Source organism: Alosa pseudoharengus, unplaced genomic scaffold (assembly GCF_046254945.1).
Source record: "Alosa pseudoharengus isolate Yale_2024_CS ecotype anadromous, Long Island Sound unplaced genomic scaffold, YU_APseudo_1.1 YU_APseudo_1.1_scf_2, whole genome shotgun sequence".
NCBI classification, from domain to species: Eukaryota; Metazoa; Chordata; class Actinopteri; order Clupeiformes; family Clupeidae; genus Alosa; species Alosa pseudoharengus.
Genome location: NW_027468663.1, coordinates 47,477,446 through 47,497,128, shown reverse-complemented (window position 1 = coordinate 47,497,128; position 19,683 = coordinate 47,477,446). Strand labels below are relative to the sequence as shown.

The following is a 19,683-nucleotide window of genomic DNA, read 5'->3' as shown; positions in this document are numbered from 1 at the left end:
GAAATACATTTTTCCCAATACTTTATTTTCCACCTTTTCTGTAATGGCTACATATTGGGACTTCTTAAAGGAATCCTTCCTCATCCTCATCTTGCTTGGAGTGCCGAGATTCCTCTTTATCGTGAAACATGCTGATCTTTGTTCTTATTTTATTTTTTATTTTTTTTTTAATGTATAGCTTGATGATTTGCTGGTACCTCAGACTAGCCTATATCTTTCAGAATTTTCACAACAGTAATAACTGCTTCATACTTGTGCTCCACCAGTTTATTTTCAGTTGGAAAATCAATGAAAATATATCATACAGTGACAAAATACACGGTGGAGCAAAATATGTTGCATCCCATCACTCAAAGCTGAGAAATGCTACCAAGTCAAAAAAGTAACATTCTGTTGTATTGGAAACAAAATGTTTAATCCCAACACATGAACATTCAATTATAAATAAATACATGCATTCTAAAATTTTGTGTTGACATAAAAAATTTAAAAGTATGTGGTCTTTATAAAATAATAATAATAATAATAATAATAATAATAATAATGATTTTGGGATGACAAAAAAAATAATTGCAGGTGAATGTCACACCTTCTAGCTTCATTTGCAATTACAAAAAAGCCAATGAACCGGTGTTAGAGGAATAATAACTGCAAAATTAGGCAAAGCCAACATTACATCAAAAACATCAAAACTTCATTTTAATAAAAAAAAAAAAACTAAGTTACAAATAAAACAATAAGAACTGACTCATAGGTCTGGTCCACTTTTGATAAGCAATGCCATTTGCTGTAGTATGTAGGAAATGGTTGCTCAAGAGGTGCAACTCGACACGAACATTGAAAGAAAACCTCCTCACCTATCATTCATTATTTAACTACAAAGTGCACTGAAATGAGAAAGATGTTTAAAAACAGTAACAGAAAAGACCAGCAGTTAGACGTATAAATATGACCACTTCATATTAAATCTCCTACGAAAGTTAGCTGGTGGCATAGCTAATATCACTAATCATTAAAAGAACGAAAGAATATGCAAGTCTGTCTGGCCGACACTTGATTGTTTTGACTTTTCTTGAAGTGTAAAACAAAGCTGTACAAATAATATGTAGTTCCCAGCCATTTGATCAAACTCACATTCTTACAGCAGAACAGTAGAAGTTCAAACTGTCAGCTATCCATTAATCCACTGGTTAAATACTGTGGCATAGATGATGAATGCACAATACAATAGACTTGTACAAGAAATGTGCATGTGCCTCAACCATGCAGTTAAGGACAGATGCTATGAAACGCTCCAAATCCTTACATAGAGGTCCGACGGTGCTAAATGAATTTGGCAAGTGGCTCAGACGGATCTCGATTTGTAGAACGGTCTACAAACTAAAATACCAGGGTGGTTCTTATGAAAATGTAGTAGTGCGTCAAACAGCTAAATTGACAGCGCACATACTCACACAAGGACTGACTTCAGTCCTATTTTGCCAAAGGAAAGAAGAGGAAAGAAAAGTTGAGTTCACAGGCAAAGTCTAAAGAGAAAAAAAGAGCTACATCAGCTAGAGGTCCTACGGGGGCTGGGGTCCAACAGCAGAGCAGAGGAGTATTTCACAAAACAGACCAGCTTGTGCAATGTGCAGGTCAACCCCACTTCATCTACTCAGTTGTCAACAGGCACTGTTGTAGGGAAATGCAAGAGACCTGCTGTTGTCAAAAAGGCTATTTTTTTTTTGTTTGTTTCACAATGCATGCATTTGTTAGGTTATGCATTTGGTTTTCCCAACAGGAAAGTATGGTGAGAGAAATGTCTTTTGGGAAGCAGCCGATAGACATGCTGAATCTGTTTTGTGAAATCCTCCCCAGGGGAGAGTGACAGTGGTGATCCAGATTGTTGACTGTGGCTCAGTGGGTTTAGCATCTACGGTGGGCAGAAGTCAGCGAAGTACGGGTGCTGCAAGGCCTCTTCGGCTGAAATTCGCTGAACTGGGTTGCACTTTAACAGATTCTGCACAAGAGAAACAGGTGTCCAAATGACTAAGCGTCTAATGATGGCCTAGGAGATATGCAATTACGTAATACTATTACATTTTCAATACCAAATCTCCTAATATTATTGTGTAATGCTGAAAAGGTTTAAGACCTTAAATGATTATTGTTTACTTAAACATATAAGAATTATGTGACTATCTGCACAACTTCATGCCAGTGGCCATCCACAGGGTTGTCCATAGCCATCTGATTTAAAGAAAATCAACCCGACATCAAAAAGGTCTATACAACAAAACCCTATTCTGAGACAAATTAATTTACATTAGGGATATTGTACAGGGCATTGGTATCCTACATTGAGAGGGTAATTTGACAATTTTACAGAATCTCAACCACAAGGATTTTCTGGTAATCACAAATATGCGCTTGGTGGTAATACATAGCAATCATTCAAACCCCACATCTCAGCTGTTGTAGCAACAGAACCTTTGTAGGTTCGCTAAATGTCTAACAGCATAGCACATACTATAGGGATTATACATCTAGACAAAATCTAAATGGGAAACATCCCAGAGGAAATACCTTAATAGCACCTTGATATTATTTGAACATACCTGAAGTAGGTCTCGTCCAGTGCTACTTAGTTTAGGGACAACATTCACCAAGGATGTAGTAGCAGGGTACATGGGATACGGCTGTTGAGATAAGCAGCATTAACACACCTTCAGGGCTGTATGTGTGTAGAATATTAGAGATATTCCACTCTAGATTGTTCATGAAAACTTGAAGGAAAACTCCCAGAAAGCAACCATCATAAATACTTGCACAGCATAGTGGAGAAGTAGTGTGCTGTACCTTATAGTCTGGTAGTTTGGTCATTGTCTGCCACTGTTCCTCTGTTGGTGTCCCCAGCAATGTGCAAAATCATTAAAGAAAACTTCATGTGCTCACTGATATCATACGGCCCCCAAATCTGATATAAGCCCCTGCCGTAGCAGGCACAAGTGGTGTTAGAGAGGATGCAGATGGAGTCTGCTTACAGGGAGTGAAAATGCAAACCAACACCATCTGGTGGTTATGCTAACAACATTCTCAATCCACGCATACTGTATATATGTAGGAGGAGAGTGTATACTCATATCAACTGATTCATGAACACTGTACGCTTCCTCGTGCAACTGGACCAGTGAATAGAATAGAACACTGGCCTATCCAAGATGTGAAAAATAGTTCATAATCTATTTTGGGAAAGTAGTACTGCATATTCTATTCCTGAATTTAGCTATTGATTATTGACTGCGTAGCACAATGGAGAAGCCGTTACACTGCCAAGCACGAGTCTAATTATTTAATCTCTACTGTCTACATAACTGCACAGAATACCATACCCTGCACTTGGTATTTAATGCTTCTTTCCACTTCTGGTTGGATGTCAACAGCATTTCATTGGCTCTGTACCTGTACTCTGCTAAATGACAATAAATTGACAATATATTGAATCTAATGTAATCTAATATTACGATGTTTGAGGCACCAATTGTATTACCAGTTTTAATGAAAATGGTACCATATCTGAATCAGACATTTGTTTTTACACTACTCACAAAAGGTTAGAGATATCTGGCTTTTGGGTGAAATTTAATGTTTTAGTACTGTAAGTACTGAAATATCGAACTGTTGGACATGCACATTAAAAAAGTTTAGAGAAGGTCACATTAAGTTCACCTGTAAAGGTTATAGTGGATTTTAGGTTCATCCTGACATTTCACCCGAAAGCCAAATATCCCTGACTTTATGTGAGTAGTGTATGTCTGTGGAAGACCATAGAGGCTTCTAAATCTCAGCACAGCACCTGCACAGCAGTCTGTGCTGTTATACAAGTACTGGGTGATCCAATTCACCTTTAGTGCAGATTTTCAAGGCAAACAGCAGGGGAGATCTGAAGGCTCTCCAAACATAATAAAGGATATCTGAAGATCCTCTTCAACTGGTCATCAACGTCATTACCAGGAAATAGGGGCCTTCCAGCATTAGCCAACTCTGAAATGCACAGCACACACCAGGCATAACACCATAAGCCTTAGAGATATGTTTATGCTTGTGAACAAAACCCATTAAAAGGACTAATGTTTCATTTCATATCCTGTTGTTGAAGCCTATCCATCTTAATTTCTCACCTGCAAATATGCATCCGGCTGACCACATGTCAATAGAGGTAGAGTAAAGCTTAGCACCGAACAGCACATCTGGGGGTCTGTACCATAACGTCACCACCTGGAAAAGGGCACAATTTAACATTCTGAGTGAACCTTGAAAAGGCAGCTTTTAGGCCAAGAAGGTTTAAGCCAGATTCATCTGTTCATTCGGAGTCTGCACTGCAGAGGGCACATAAGGTTTACTGGAGTTTGAATGCGAGATTAAATTTAATAATTCTGTCTTATAGTTCACTGGATAATAACCATTGAAAAAGAATATCCCCTTATAACAGTATGAAGGGCTCAATCTCTGTCCAAGTAGCACAGAGGGGACTAAGGTTTTATTAAATCCATAAACATAAATTTCACTAATTCAATTCAGTGGATCAAACATCTACCTTAAAGGAGAATTCCGGTGTGATATTGACCTAAAGTGTGTTGAAACATGATACCGGGTGTGAACGTATGTCTCATAGCTCATCTCGGCTTGTCCCCTGCACTCAGAAATCTGGCGCTAGTTAGCCGATGCTACAAACAGTTTTTCGATGGGGGTGCCTTGGGCATAAATCACTGTTTTACAACATTTACGAGGCTTAAAGTAGCTCCATACTTCATTGGTAGACTTCCGAATGCCTTGACATTTAAAACGAGACATTGAGAACTTTGAAAAAGCATTTATACAGACAGTATCTTCACGGAGTTTAGCGTTTGCAGCCATCTTGAATTTAGTCAGGATAAGTCGAGCGACGAGTATGAATGAACAGGTATGATAAGGGATCAGATTCCAAAAATAATTCTGTGGAAATGCATGAATTCCAGTTGCTGCTACTGGAAGAAACTGGAATCCATGCATTTCCACAGAATTATTTTTGCACTAAAAAGGAGGCCTGTAAATGACTTACTTCTGCAGAATAACAACGTACTGGAATCCCAAAGGCCCGGGCCAAGCCAAAGTCTGCTAACTTCAGCTCTCCATTCTAAGAAGCAAAATTAAATAATAACACATTGTAAAATGTGATAGGAGTGAATACACGCAAACAAGGAAATACATAAGCATTCTAAAGGTAAAGACATTAACCTAAATGCCCCCATAATGCATTCAGCAAACCATTACACCGAATATAGGCATAATTGTGGAAAACAAAAGACATAGTCAGAAGAAATTCTGGGTGATGTACAATTTCAAAAGAGTGTCTACACTAATAGCCAACAACCTACTTTATGGTTGCTTTTGTTTTTGCTCTACTTTAAGTATGGGACACAGCTTAAACACTTATTCATAAAAAAAATAGCTTTTGCAACTGCTGGTGTTTTCATACTACATTATCACAGAAGAGGCCTTGTTGAATGACTTCTAAACGCATTGCTCAAAAGCCTTTAGAAAAACTCAAAGGTCAGCTCAACACTCAAACTTACCCTGTTAATGAGCAAATTCTGTGGCTTGAGGTCTCTGTGGAGCACATTCCGACTGTGGCAGAAGGCTAGCCCCTTTAGTAACTGGTACATGAATGACTGTGGAGGAATCAAAACAATATATGAACCAATCTGAAATAATACTATTCTCCTATAATAACCAAAAAACCATAAAACATTAGAACAACGTTGTCTGAACAATAAGTGTCTATTCTTGTGTCATAGGTATTAGCACATTTTATCAAGTTCCTTAACACTTTGAGTGCCAAAAACGCAATATTGCGTTTTTTGTTCCCATGCGTTGAGTGCCAAAAACGCAATATTGCGTTTTTAGCTTTTTTTTTTAATTACAAAAATAGACACTCTAACACACCTTATGTGCGATTTTGGGAACTCTATGATGAATAGAACTGAAATAGATGACGATCGAAATCTCATGAAAACGCACGATCTGGACATTTTATCTGGCCATTTTATCATAACTCGGCTTTTGATGGTTGCTGCTTTGGGTCGAATCAGTGACGCATGCATGTCAGGTCAAAACCAGGCCATTTATTTTCGTGGGTTTATCACTAGGTGGCAGTCTCGCCAGGTCTCGCTAGGTCACTTCCCGGAAACTTTACAGGCAACACTTCTCAGGCGCTAAAGGGGAAAATGAAAACGTTCGCCAGACAACGCTGGATGAGTCCACCTTTCTACTAAGACAACATGACTCTGATCACGACAGTCAGGGGAGACCAGGATCACCACACAATCAGGAGGGACCACAGACCAGGTCAAAAACATTAGAAAGAGTGACTGACCACTGTGCTGAGGGAGTTCCATCTCCACCATGGGCCGGGCCGAGAGGAGTGGGTGATAGGCCGAGTCGCGCTTGCAAGAGGGCACGTCCTTGCCAGAGTGGCGAATATGTCGGTGATAGCGACACAGACGTTACCAACCAAGAGGAGGAGGAATTCAGCCGTAGAAACGTGGTTTTGTGAACAGAAAAACTATATTTATCTTACATTTCTGGGTCAAAGAACTTGTGTAAGTGTCAGAAGAGTGACAGGCTGAAAAAGCGCATATTTCATAAAAGACGCTATATCTTTATTTATCTATATTTTATATATATATAAAAAAAACAGTGATTTTGATGAAAACTAGCCACTGTTTAGCTTGGGATTTCTCAGGAAAAGAGGCATGTAGAAAGTTTGTACCCGCTGAGAACTTAAAGTCTCACCTTTCAAACAAACCATAGTATGCGTCCATAGCTATAACATAAAATATGCTGTGGCTCTACAAAAATCGTCAACTATGATCTAGATTGCTGGCACTCCGGGCCAAAGCTTTCGAAACAGCGCGGCATTCAAAGTGTTAAGGAATCATTCCAGATCATTCAGATGAATATGAGGGTAACGTATATTAGGTTGTCTTATGAAGCCCACACACCTTTACAATCTCTGGATCCAAGTCACCATTGCAGCTATCAAAATACTTCTTTAAGTCCTAAGAGGACGAGAATGAGGCAACAGTTTAAACATTTCATAAATATTGTGAAAACACGGTTGTCAAGCACTATAATGTAGTTGTTCCCATTTCAGTGGCCAGACTGCAACATATAGTGCACAACTTCTCATTTATAGGTGTGTGTAAGTGTTTCTGAAGCTTAAAGAATTGCTCACAACATGGCTGGCTGAAAATAAATGTAAAAAAAAAAAAAGAATAGATTAATGTCATGTATTAGTTGGTCATGTATGTTCCTCACCTGATCGCAGTACTCAAAGACTAAAGTTAACTTCTTATCACTGTGAAGGACGTCATGCAACCTTAGAATGCAAAACAAATCATTTTACATTTTCTGTTCAACAGTCTTATACATACATCATTATTCTACTCATATTACGCTACTCATACCTGACTATGTTTTTATGCTTCAGTTCTTTCAGCAGACATATTTCTCGCAATGCAGAGCTCGGGACACCCTGCAGAAAAGTATTTCAGATGTACATGTTGAGTTATTTGTCATTTGTAATGTTGTTTAAAATAACTGGTGTGTTGAAAACAATGTATGGCCTACCTCATCATCATCATCCAGCCTGACTCTTTTAAGGGCCACGATCTCATGAGTCTCACGGTTCTTTGCCTTAAAGACAGTTCCATATGTGCCTATGAAAAAGAGGAACACTTAACATTGGTAAGCAGTATGCCATATAGGTGTCCAGTTCAGCTGTTCCTCAGTAGCCTACAGTAACTTTACGGAGAGATGTCCAAGAACAGATCTGACCACCCAAGATCTACACAGTTAAAGACAGTTCCAATCACCTAAGCAGTGAAGTTCTACTATTTTGTTGTTGTGCTGTGTATGCATCAATACATCGCCACCGCCATTGTAACCTGTCAGGCACCCCAGCTGGAAATGAGTTACCCAGCATGCACGTTAAAAAGCTTATCTATGCAACATTTTAATGTAGCTTTAAACACTACACTTATTATGACCATCGGTAACAAATGTTTTATGGTATGTTCGTCTCAAAGGCCACATCAGCCTAGCCCATACCCACTCATTTGTTATTTGCAAACCCCTCCCCATACACAGGTAAAAAATGAAAATGCAATATTATATCGCCCCTATTCTCAGTTGAGATGTTCTGAGCGGCGGTCTTATTTTGCCCCGCTATGCAGTAAATCTAGTTTCACTATGCCTACTTTTTGAATGTGCCCCTACACTTTTAAGCTACCTTCTAATCTGTTAATGTTACCTTCTAAGCTGTTAACGTTACAATTTAGCTAATGATAATTAGCAAATGAGGTTAGCCTACATAGACAACTAGAGCTCTTTTAGCCATCGTTGTCTGTCACCGTGCCTATAACCAAACGTACAGGCATTGTTTTTCATTACTTGGTAGTTAATTTGTCAGTCAACATCCTAACTAACCAGATAAAATATAGCCACCTAACGTTGCTGTTGCTGCATCCGTAGTTGGATGCTGTTGTAGGTTTACAAAGAAATAACATTATTTATGCATGTTCGTGCTTTCAACAGACTACTGGAAAAATAACATATGTCGAATCACTTTATCACCGAGCAGCTAACCATTTTACAGTTTGTATATTTACTTTGCTAAACATTTTTCTTACAAAGGCATAACGTTAGGTATTTTTGCATGTAACGTTAAGTAGCCTAGAAGCTATATGGCACCAAACCAAGTAGCTAACGTTAAGCTAGCTGCTCAAATATGATGCATTATCTTCTGTGGTAACGTTACGTGATAAGTTATTGCCATATAACCAAATCAGTTAGCTAGCGTAACATTAATTCACCCACAATAGCTAATCTTAACGTGACAGTTTTATAAATTATGTTAAAAGGGTTTGGGCTACAATAGTATCAGTGTTAGCAGGCCATTGCTAAGGTATCACATGCTATGAGGCTAACGTTAGCTGAAAAGCTTGATATCAATAAAAACCCAACCATGAAGAAAGATAGTGAATTGAAAAGTATCTTACCCTCTCCGATTTTCTCAAGCTTCTCATACTTCTGCATGGTTTGTACAGGAAGCCAGCCTAAAATAGCTGGGGCAATTCTCAATCCCAAATGTTGGGAGTGGAATTTAGAAGCAACGTCAACTGAGCTTGGGATGTGTGGTCATCTACCGGCTAAATGACAAATTGCAGGCGGTGCAAGCAACGCTAGGTTTCCCTCTGGTTAAACATGGGTTAAACTAGCCAGCCACTTACCAAATAATTTGTCACATGAAATCAACCAAATATTTTGTTTCTCCCATTTACTTTAGTGTAGTAGACTGCCTCGTGGTCTTAACATAGAGTCAATTTAATATATAGTTTTTAAGATCCTTCATCCAAGTGCTGTTCATCCTATGTGCGATTAGATAGACATGAATTCACAGACTGCGACATTTCCAGGTAGGTTTATTCATTTTATTGGTATATTATTTGACGGTTGCGACATTTCCAGGTAGGTTTATTCATTTTATTGGTATATTATTTGACGGTAGCAACCTATTAAAATTCCCATCCTTATGCTGGCATTATATGATGTGTTATATGTTGTGTATAAAATGTATAAGTGCTAAATACACATCAAGTTTAAAATCAGTAAACATAATCTTATAAATAAATACATCTGTTTGATGCTTTCACCTGAGATGAAGAAACTCCTCATTTACATATTGTATGTTCTACTATCTGTCCAGTAAAATGGTCAGCAGGTTCATTTCTTTTCCTCAGACCTCTGCCTACGAATCAGATCAGCATACAGTCCTCCCTTGCTAAGCAACTCCAAGTGTGAGCCAGCCTGCAAAGAAAGAGGGAGAATGACATCCAGTGGTCAATCACATGCTTACACAAAGTCAACGATGTTTAGTTATTTTTCTAAATATATTCTACCTGTTCATGAATAGCACTAGGGTAAGGCTTAAATGTAAATGTAGATGTAAATATTATTTGCATTGGTTGTGCTACTCTTCATTGATACATACATAATGTGATTATAAATGCCAGACACCCACTCTGTTCCAGATATAATCCAAAAACTTTTCATACTGAAATGTTGGTAAATTGTGTTAATATTTTTGAAAATTAATTATAGTGAATGTCACTCATCTCTCACGGCAACAGCTTTTTGTACTATCTACACATACTAGTACATGTAAATGTAAATCTTTACATGTAAAACGTAAATCAGGTTTCTAGGCCAAGAATACTTGCGTATACAAGGAATTTGGTCTCGGCATTTATCACATCCATGAATTAGTGAACACACAGAGAACACAGTGAACACACAGTGAGGTGAAGCACACACTAACCCGGAGCAGTGAGCTGCCTTGCTACAGCGGCCCTCGTGGAGCAGTGAGGGGTTAGGTGCCTTGCTCAAGGGCACTCAGCCGTTCCCACTGGTCGGGGATCGAACTGGCAACCCATCGGTTCCAAGCCCGAAGCCCTAACCAGTAGGCCACGACTGCCCTCCCATACATATGTGATGGACTCATCAGTAATAAAAGAAGTGGGTTTGGTCACATTGATTAATAAAAAATATATATATATATATATATATATATATATATGTCCTTGAAATGGTGGCTAGGGTTAGGGTGACTTGAGAAAAATTAGATTAGCAATGCAAACTCCACCAGAACCACTGGTCTGAGCCATATTGTCTGAAAGACAGATTTGTGTTGCTTTCCTTACCTCCACGATATGGCCATTGTTCATGACGCAGATCAGGTCAGCCCCTTTGATGGTGCTGAGCCGGTGGGCGATGATGAGGACGGTGCGGCCGGTCGTGGCCCGATCCAGGGCCTCCTGGACCACTCTCTCCGACTCGGCGTCCAGGGCACTGGTAGCCTCGTCCAGGACGAGGATCCTGGGGTTCTTGATCAGGGCGCGGGCGATGGCAATGCGCTGCTTCTGACCTCCTGAGAGCGTCACCCCACGTTCACCTGCGACAAGTTGGACAGCTGGGCATCAGTATATTATCAACACATCTGTTACACTTTAAGGGCACATTCTGCAGCATTCAACTCAGGGTCGGCGCCAGAGAGCAACGGGGGGGGGGGGCAATGAGCACGGACGGGGGGGCACCTCACCTCACTTTTCTTAGTTATTTTTCCAAAATTGGCATATGATAAAGAGCATCCTTCAAGCCTTTTGGTAACTGAAACAATATGAGTATGGGGGAAAATAGTGCAAGAACATAGCGTCATAGCCTATAGCGTTTAATAGACTAGCACACAGCATTTAAACTGTTTACAATGCGGGTGTCCCGCACCCCAACATTCTAAATCAATTGTATGCACCATAGCATAGTAATATTATACACCATTTAAAAGCTTAAACTCTTGGGAATCCATATATTACAACATTTTTCATGTACAATCTGTATAGTGCTTTACATTGTCAGATGAATCTTACTATGTCTCAATTAAATTTGATCAAAAATGCCCCCCTCCGCCTTTGGTGCCTCCCTACTTTCTAGCTGCAGTGTATATCCCTAAGCAATAAGTAGATGCAGCATATTGGGTATTGAAATATTCACAAAAATCCCTAGAAATTGATCATTTATGTTGTTTTATCCAATATTAGTTGTGCAGATGTATAGTCCATCTTATACACACCCATTGAACCAACAAAGAAAATGGAAAAATAGACTTTTGTGTAATCATTCCATATTTTGTGTAGTCATTCTATATCAGAACCCCTGACATACATTCCAAACAGTCTACAAGAAACCTCAAAGTGTTACCTTTCATTTGAGACCATGATTATGCTTCTACACCAAGAGGTTGCCACACAGTAAGCATTTTATTGTCAGTATGCGTCTTAGGTAGCCAAAAGTCCAATGGGAAATTTTCATAGGGCATTTTACAAGACGCATGAGGATATCTTGGCAAATAATGGTCTAAAGTACTCATATTTCATTCTATATTGATCTACTTTGAGATACAGATTCACAAGACCTGGTAGTGGGCCTCAGTTGTGTTTCCAAGACAAAATAAATGACCAAGAGAGCAGAATGTGGTCATTTCCAGAGATGTACAAAACCGCCTAAAAAGAAAATCATCATTCTAAATCATCATTGTTAGTAAGCAGTGTGCAATTTCGAGCAAAAACTCAAAATAGGGGGGTAAGTGTAAAGATAGAATAGAATTGCATAAGCTACAATGCAAGTAAATAGGCTATAACAGACTCACCACTAGCAGGCCTAAGCTGAGTGCAAAATCTCATCATCACTGTGTCTCCATTCATTTCGAGTTATTTACAGTTTCTGCAATTTAGATCAACAGCTCATGCATTCAGCTTGGGTGCTTGGGTCTTCCTGCGGCCAGAAACTCGAAAAACCTTGTATTTTCCATTATCTTCCCAGATCTATCTTGAGTAAATGTATTGGTGGCACTTGCTGCAACGGTGTCCAAGTGTGCAGAATCCCTCTTCATTGCACAGGTTGCACACACAATCAACAGTAACATAGTTGACAAATGACACGTGTCAGTCCGTGTCATGTTTCATTTTGAGTAGGTTAAGTGTTCAACATCAGTGTTCAATATGGATTTAATTTCAATCATAGCCGTAATAATATTTCGATAGGTTACAATTTTTATATCAAGGAGAACTCAGTTGGGGGGGCACACTGGCCCCCTAAGGCCCGCCCTTGAAGTTGACGCAACTACTGCCCATTATAAAGCACATATGCAGCATATGACTACTGCCCATTACACATCAGAGAGGATCACCAAATGAGTGTAGTTTGTATGCATTAAGTGTTTTAACTTACCAACAACAGTGTTGTACCCATCGGGGAAGCCAGTGATGAAGCCATGAGCATTTGCTTGTTTGGCTGCAGTGATGACCTCGGCATCAGAAGCCTCTGGTTTTCCGAAGCGGATATTCTCCATTACAGATGCGCCAAAGAGCACCGGCTCCTGTCCATATAACAGGAATGTTTACGTTCACTGAAATCTTGTATTATGCAAGTCTGTGGTTCTTAAACTTTTTGTTTGGCGACCCCCCCAAAAGACATGGGCCAAGTTTCACGACCCTCTTCTCTCTAATCAGCGGAATTTGGTTTCAAAATGTTGCGAGATGGGCATTGGAAGCAGAAATAGAGAATGTCTTCTCTCATAGGTAGGCTATGTCAACATCAAAGGCATTATGTCAATGGCAACCTTTGACTAAAAACCTTTAGAAAAAGGTCCTTAATCCAGACTGCAAATCATTTCGCGACACCTCCAATATTTTTGGCGACCCCCAGTTTAAGAACCACTGATGTAAGTAGAGTTATAATGGAAAAGTGAACAATTTGATTGCTTTTATCTCCAGTATAACTCTCAGTATAACTCTCCAGTATAACTCTCCAGTATAACTCTCAAGTTAAAGAAAACCCCAAAAAACAATAGAGTCACATAATAGCATCATGCTGATGGTACAATACAATTATTGGCATATCTGTTAGTTTTCATGGACAAGGGCAAGCAAGCAATTACATAATAAGGATATCAACGTTAAGCAAGACAAAATGAAACAGCACAGACCTGGTTGATAAATCCAATAACTTTGCCTCTGAGCCAGGAGGGGTCCAGAGTTTTGATATCTAGACCATCTAGCATGATCACTCCACTTGCTGGGTCATAGAAGCGCTCCAGCAAAGCAGCAACTGTAGACTTACCTACAGACATTTGGATAGTGATGTATATTAGCATTAGCAAGCACATGCACTATTATTTTTATTCAAACAAACACTGTCAAATAAATAAATACACACCTCCACCAGACTCTCCAACAATTGCAACAGTTTTAGAAGGAGGTAGAGTTAAATTCAGGTTCTTCAAGATGTGGTGAGCAGGTCTTGTAGGATAACTGAAAAAAAAAAAAAAAAAACAGTTACCCCATTATCAAAAATCACTGCAATTGTGTGTTAGTTTTTTTATCTATTTTTTTCTTTTAATTAATGAACTTGCTAGAAGTTGATGTTCATGAAGTCCACTCTTCCAATGAGAGACTCGGTAGGAATGCGGCCTCCCCCGGTCAGGGGGATGGTCGGCTCCAGAGACATGTATTCAAACACACGGGCTCCGGCACTGACGCCTCTCACCATCTAAAAACAACCAGTGATATCCTTGTTGCCTTTTCGATTTCTTTATTTGATTAAAGTACACAGAATATTGGAAGAATAGAAGCCTTAAGGAATGTATCATTTCTTACTCACCTGTCCAAACAAGATTGAAATACTGGCTAAAGACCTACAAAGAGAGGGACGGACATGTGAATTCTGTCCATTTTAAATCATGCTACACCAGTCTTAGGCCTTCAGAATCACTGAATCACTCATTTTGAGCACAATGGTGTTGTAAGCCCCCAACGTCGTCTTCCTGCCAGCGCTGCATGGAAGGAACTAGGGTTAGGGTTAGGTGACTTGAAGTCGACGACCGCAGCGCTGCCTTGAAGTCGACGGTGGGGGCTTAAAACGCCATCGATCTGATTTTGAACATGACCAGAGTAACACAAGAGTGATTCACCTCTGCACAGTTTGGGAAGCCACCAGGAAAGACATTAAATCACCCGCAGACATCTCATCACCTGCCATCAAGGATCCACCAGCAAAAATGGTACCCAGAACAATGCCTGTAATGATGTTTGGAAAAAACAGAATGATTCGTAACAGATATGATCAGTATGTCTGTTGTAATCAGTATTCAGTTTCTGTCTCCTGGATATTAGGTATATATAATATGTACCATAAACACATGCTTACAGTTCAAGACTACATTTGAAAGCCCTTGGAAAACAGCTATCCCAAATCCAAGTGCTTCATTCATTTCACAAGATTTGTCCACCTCAACTGAGTACAACCTGTAAGATACACAACAGTATTTCAGTTTAGCCTTTCCTAGAAATGGGATTTTATTTAAAAAAATAAAAAAAAAATTGATAAAATATTCCCTTCTCAACAGGTAATGTTAATGGCCTTGGTAATGTGACATATCAAGACAGCTTTTGCTCTGCCAGTCCCCCTATCAGCTAATTAGGATATAATCCAAAATGAATGGAAAAGGAGAATAGTGCAATTCTCACTGCAGCTCTCTGTCTTCCATTGCAAAGGCTCGCACTGTCCGCACGTTTCCCAGAGCCTCATCTGCCACCTCGGTAGCTTTTGAGACCTAAATGAGACACATCAAATTAGGAATTAAAGAGTTCAGACACTGCACAACTGATACAGTTAAAGTACAATCATGTCTATGTCTGCCCTTTTCATACAACTCTTACTCAACTTTTATGACAGACGTTTATATTATGCAGCTTTATGCTGACATTTAAAGCAACTCAATGTAGTTCTTTTATCTTACAATAATAGCTTCAAACTTATTTTGATGACACACTGTCTTACAATAAAGAAAATGGAGTCTCTGACGTGGGCAATGTGCACCCAGAATGCCTGGTATAGCACTATGAAACATTGCTGTCGTGGGTAGGAGCATGACCCTTTACGTTGGTTTTAGATGAACTCGGTACCCTATATCCGATATCCTATAATATCACTTTAAATGTTCTTGACACTTTGCTAGTCAAAGTGAAAGGTGTGTCAGGAATAAAACCCAACCCTTTTTGATTTTTTAATCTTCGTGGCAGTCTGTCATTGCAGGTGAAGTTAAACTTTATTCATCGGACATAATTTGTTTCAGTCCAGCTGTTCTTTTGGTTACTAGTGTGCCCAGTCATTGTCCTTGTAGAACATGGGTCTCCCACAGCTGGCTCGCAAGATAGTAGCTTCCCCTGTTTCTGAGTAGTTCTCCAAAAAGGTCAAAGAAAATTTTGGTAATCCTGTTAAAATCTTCATCTAATCAAATTCTCAGACATACTGCCCCTTCTAATAGAAAATTATTATTCATGTTGCTCCCTAGAAGTTTGGTTAGTCAGTTGTTTGGCAAGAGGTGATGTTAGCAGGGTACCAAGCTCACACTTGTCTATGGAAAATGACTGGGTCACTTGAAGTAAAAAAATATGTTCGTGAGGAATGGGAAATGTCTGGTTACTTAACGTTACATCGGTTCACAGATAAGAGTGAGGTTCCAACATTCAAGCATGCTCTCTTCCCCATGCTTGATGCAAGTAGGGACATGTGGTGAGATGTCTCACTCTGCTATCAGAGAACCGAGGTTACTTTAAGTAACCAGACGTTCTCTTTCAAACATTCGTTTGGTATCTCACTATGGGAGACATGGCCCACTCCCGGATTACATACTCTTACACAAGCCTACAACAGACGAGGCAAGCTCAGTCTTGCAAAGTACTAACGGCCAAATACTGCATGAGCCTGTGAGGAAGCAATCACAAACTGATATTCCCCTGGACAGCGCCCAAGAAGTAGCCATTCTTCTGGTGGAGTGTGCTCTGAGGCCCACTGGGGGAAGCAATCCCCTGGCTCAGTACGACAAAACCAATCGCTTTCATCATCCAGTGGGACAGACACTGAGATGAGATGGAAAGCCCTCGTAGCGAAGCAGCCCATGACACAAACAGGTGATTATTCTTTCAGAACGGCTTTGTTCTGTCCACGTATGCGTAAAGCACGGACAGGGCAAAGGCAGTGTAGCCACGCCTCCTCTTCCGATGAGAAGGGAGGGTGTAAGGCATCCAGGTCCAAAGATGTACATCAATAAGATCCATCAATGACCTTCGGGACGAAAATGGGATTGGGAAGAGTAACAGGTCGGAAACAGGTTAGAAAGCATGTAATTCTCCCGCCCATTTAGCGGAAACAAGCGTGAGTAAGAAAAAGTCTTGAGTGAGAGTGGTTAGGACTCAATGTTTTCTATAGGTTCGAAGGGTGGCTGTGAGAGTGTCTCCAGAACCACTGACAGATCCCAAGAAGGAAAAAGATGTTTCATCACCGGGAGCAAACATCGGCACACTAGAGGGTTTGCTGACTGCCACTCTGTCAAACCCAACGTTGATCTGATGCCTGAGCATGTGTTTACCTGCTCCTGTGCTTTTCTGGACAGACGTCGCAGGAAGGAGCCAATGATGGCCCCTGCGCCCACCAGACAGGGCAGGACCACCACAGTGAGTCCGGTCAGCTTGGGGGAGATTACATACAGTGACACAAAGCAGCCAACTGTCTGAGTGATGCTCCGTAAACCCTACAGGAACAAGAGTGACAAGCACAGAGAAAAGGTCACCATTGGATTATTTGAGGTTCATTCATAGAGTTCACCCCTCCACAACACTATCCAAGTAAACACAAGGCCTGCTTCCATTAGAGTCTGTGGCTTCTGTATTACAGCTGACATTGAAAACCACATGGGCCAAACTGAGTAGCTGAGTTTAAAATGTGGATTAGCGTTTTGGATTAAGTGGAACCCTACATACCTGGGAGATAACAAGCTTGAAAGAAGACTTGAACTCTTGAATGTCCGCAGTCAAACGATTCACAATGTGGCCAGTTTTGTTAGCATCAAAGAAGGCCACATCTTGCCTGAAATTATACTGAATTTCCTTAACCTTCATGCTATCAGCCCTTAAAGGTGTAGTGCATACTTTTATTGTTGAAGGGTAAACATATATTTAGGCTCTTCCTAATTACCTTAGAACAGGTAGGCCATACAGTAAGTTATTTTTTTAACATCTGCATTGGCCAAGCCCCTATAATCATTCATTTATCTTGCTGCAATCAGGAAAGGGGCTTATATATTTATAGAAACATGTCAGTGTTAATATGTTGTGACAGTTACCTGAGCAAGGATGCAAAGAGGCTTTTCCTCATGTCAGCAGCCACCCGCTCACCTACTTTAGACAGAAGGATGATGTAGCCACTGGTCAGGGCCCCCTGGAGGCCCAACAGTAGGACCGTTATTAGCATCAAAACAAATAGAGGCATCTCCATATTCACTGTTAAAGTAAACACTAATCCATCTAAGCACACAGTCATTGCAAATGTGTCAGTGTACACCGTTTTTAAACTGTACTGAGTAAATGCCAGTACCTGGAGACAGTAGAGTGCAAGCAGCTTGAAGGCAGGGCCCCGTATATCTCTGATGTAATTGCCGGCATGTTCTCTCATGTGTCGGGCCACCACATTCACCAGACCGCCCAGCATCAAGGGGATCTGAATATTCAAGAGTGCAGCTGCAAAAGCAAGCTGTCAGCAAATTCATTATCAGTATATTTTCATTCATGAGTTTTTCTTCTTGCCATTTCCATTAAACAACCTACATATCTTGGTAATATGACATGATGCAATAGTTGAGAATAACTTGGCTGATGGCACACACAATATTGACGGCTAAATTCAGCTTTTACCTAAAAGCGGCTCTAAAGGAATGAATTGATGACTTTGCCTCTGATGTTTTGTTCTGTTATGCACTGATGTCATGAGCAGCACCGCTGTCCTTTCCTGACTTTCCAGATATAAGGCTTGTGGCTTTCAAACCTCGGTAGCCTACTATCTTCAGGTAATCTCATAAACTAATATGCTCCCAACAAATATAAAAACAGAGAGGAACTGGTTTTGCATTATCAAGTGTATAATATAGGCCACACGCAACACAATAGCTGATCTGATGAACTTACAATCACAGCCCCTATTAGGGCCAGGAACTGAGGCCGCACAAACTCCCAAAGAACAGCCCAATGGAACTCCGGAGCCTTCTCTTTGGCTTGTACATGCACATTATTGTTGATGTCCTCTTGGCAATATGCTACATTGATGAAAGCCCTTGCAGTGACAGATAGGGCGGCAGGTCCAATAAGTAACTTCAGAGAGACCCTTGAAGGTTTTGAGCTACGGGCAACAGAAAAAGACAGTGCTTTTCTGGCATGGCCAAACAGACGCATTACAATAGTACTGGACCGTCCATCGCCATTGAAACTCTGCCTCTGCTGAAAACACCTGTAATTCAAAGAACAGACATTCAATTTAAGAAAAGGCTCGATGTTTGATCCGTCTGTACTGTCTATCTATGTATATACTTGACTGTCTTGTTAGCTAATGCTGTTACGTGAACAGAAACGGTTATATTACCGTTTGCGTGTCCATATCTCTCGTGTCTTATTGATTTGCGAGTGAAAGGGTCGAGGAAATATCGGTGAATTAATAGTAGTTCTAGTAAACCGACTGCAACGTAATAAGGGAAACATTGTCATAAATATACAAAATAATTACAATCGCAACTCATTGAACAAATCGCCAAGTTTTGTCACTTGAGGTTAACCGAATCACAGAAGGCTGCCATGTTTCTACAATCCCAGCATGCACTTCTTCGTAAAACCCTTTACCCAGTTGCTGTTGCCATAGTTACAAAGATCTGCTGCTGCAAGACCTTCTTTTACTGTCTATGTGCAAGACCAAGCAGCTCTTGGCTCACGGGCTCTGGCTGCATGCAGATTGTTTTTTACTATTTCTTATCTATGAACTCTATTTGTTCACCTGCAGGATGAACAATGGAAACAATGTATTTAACAGTAAATGCTGGGGTTAAACGTGTGCCCGACACTAGCCTAGAACGATTATTTTAATTTCACATAGATCTATTCCTAATAAGATTAAATCGTAAACGGGTTCTGATTAAGTCAACATTATACTATGGTGCTTAGAAGC

General features: G+C 40.2%; 2 protein-coding genes across 2 annotated transcripts; both read right to left on the bottom strand.

Annotated features, from left to right (window-relative positions):
- Positions 1–252: 252 nt before the first annotated feature.
- Positions 253–9,236, bottom strand: cdk5 (cyclin dependent kinase 5). Its single transcript, XM_076295261.1, has 12 exons — positions 9,081–9,236; positions 7,651–7,739; positions 7,488–7,555; positions 7,339–7,399; positions 7,023–7,079; positions 5,595–5,690; positions 5,081–5,155; positions 4,161–4,257; positions 3,954–4,023; positions 2,839–2,899; positions 2,598–2,678; positions 253–1,999 (listed from the first exon to the last, which is right to left on the bottom strand). Exons 1-12 carry the CDS (start codon positions 9,115–9,117, stop codon positions 1,913–1,915), a joined length of 879 nt encoding a protein of 292 aa, XP_076151376.1. The 5' UTR covers positions 9,118–9,236; the 3' UTR covers positions 253–1,912.
- Positions 9,237–9,490: 254 nt separating this feature from the next.
- On the bottom strand, positions 9,491–19,328 carry abcb8 (ATP-binding cassette, sub-family B (MDR/TAP), member 8). Its single transcript, XM_076295260.1, has 16 exons — positions 19,108–19,328; positions 18,657–18,975; positions 18,070–18,225; positions 17,819–17,913; positions 17,457–17,562; positions 17,066–17,227; positions 15,162–15,247; positions 14,842–14,939; positions 14,606–14,711; positions 14,296–14,329; positions 14,048–14,184; positions 13,852–13,946; positions 13,622–13,755; positions 12,865–13,012; positions 10,782–11,032; positions 9,491–9,888 (listed from the first exon to the last, which is right to left on the bottom strand). Exons 1-16 carry the CDS (start codon positions 19,227–19,229, stop codon positions 9,805–9,807), a joined length of 2,133 nt encoding a protein of 710 aa, XP_076151375.1. The 5' UTR covers positions 19,230–19,328; the 3' UTR covers positions 9,491–9,804.
- Positions 19,329–19,683: the final 355 nt, after the last annotated feature.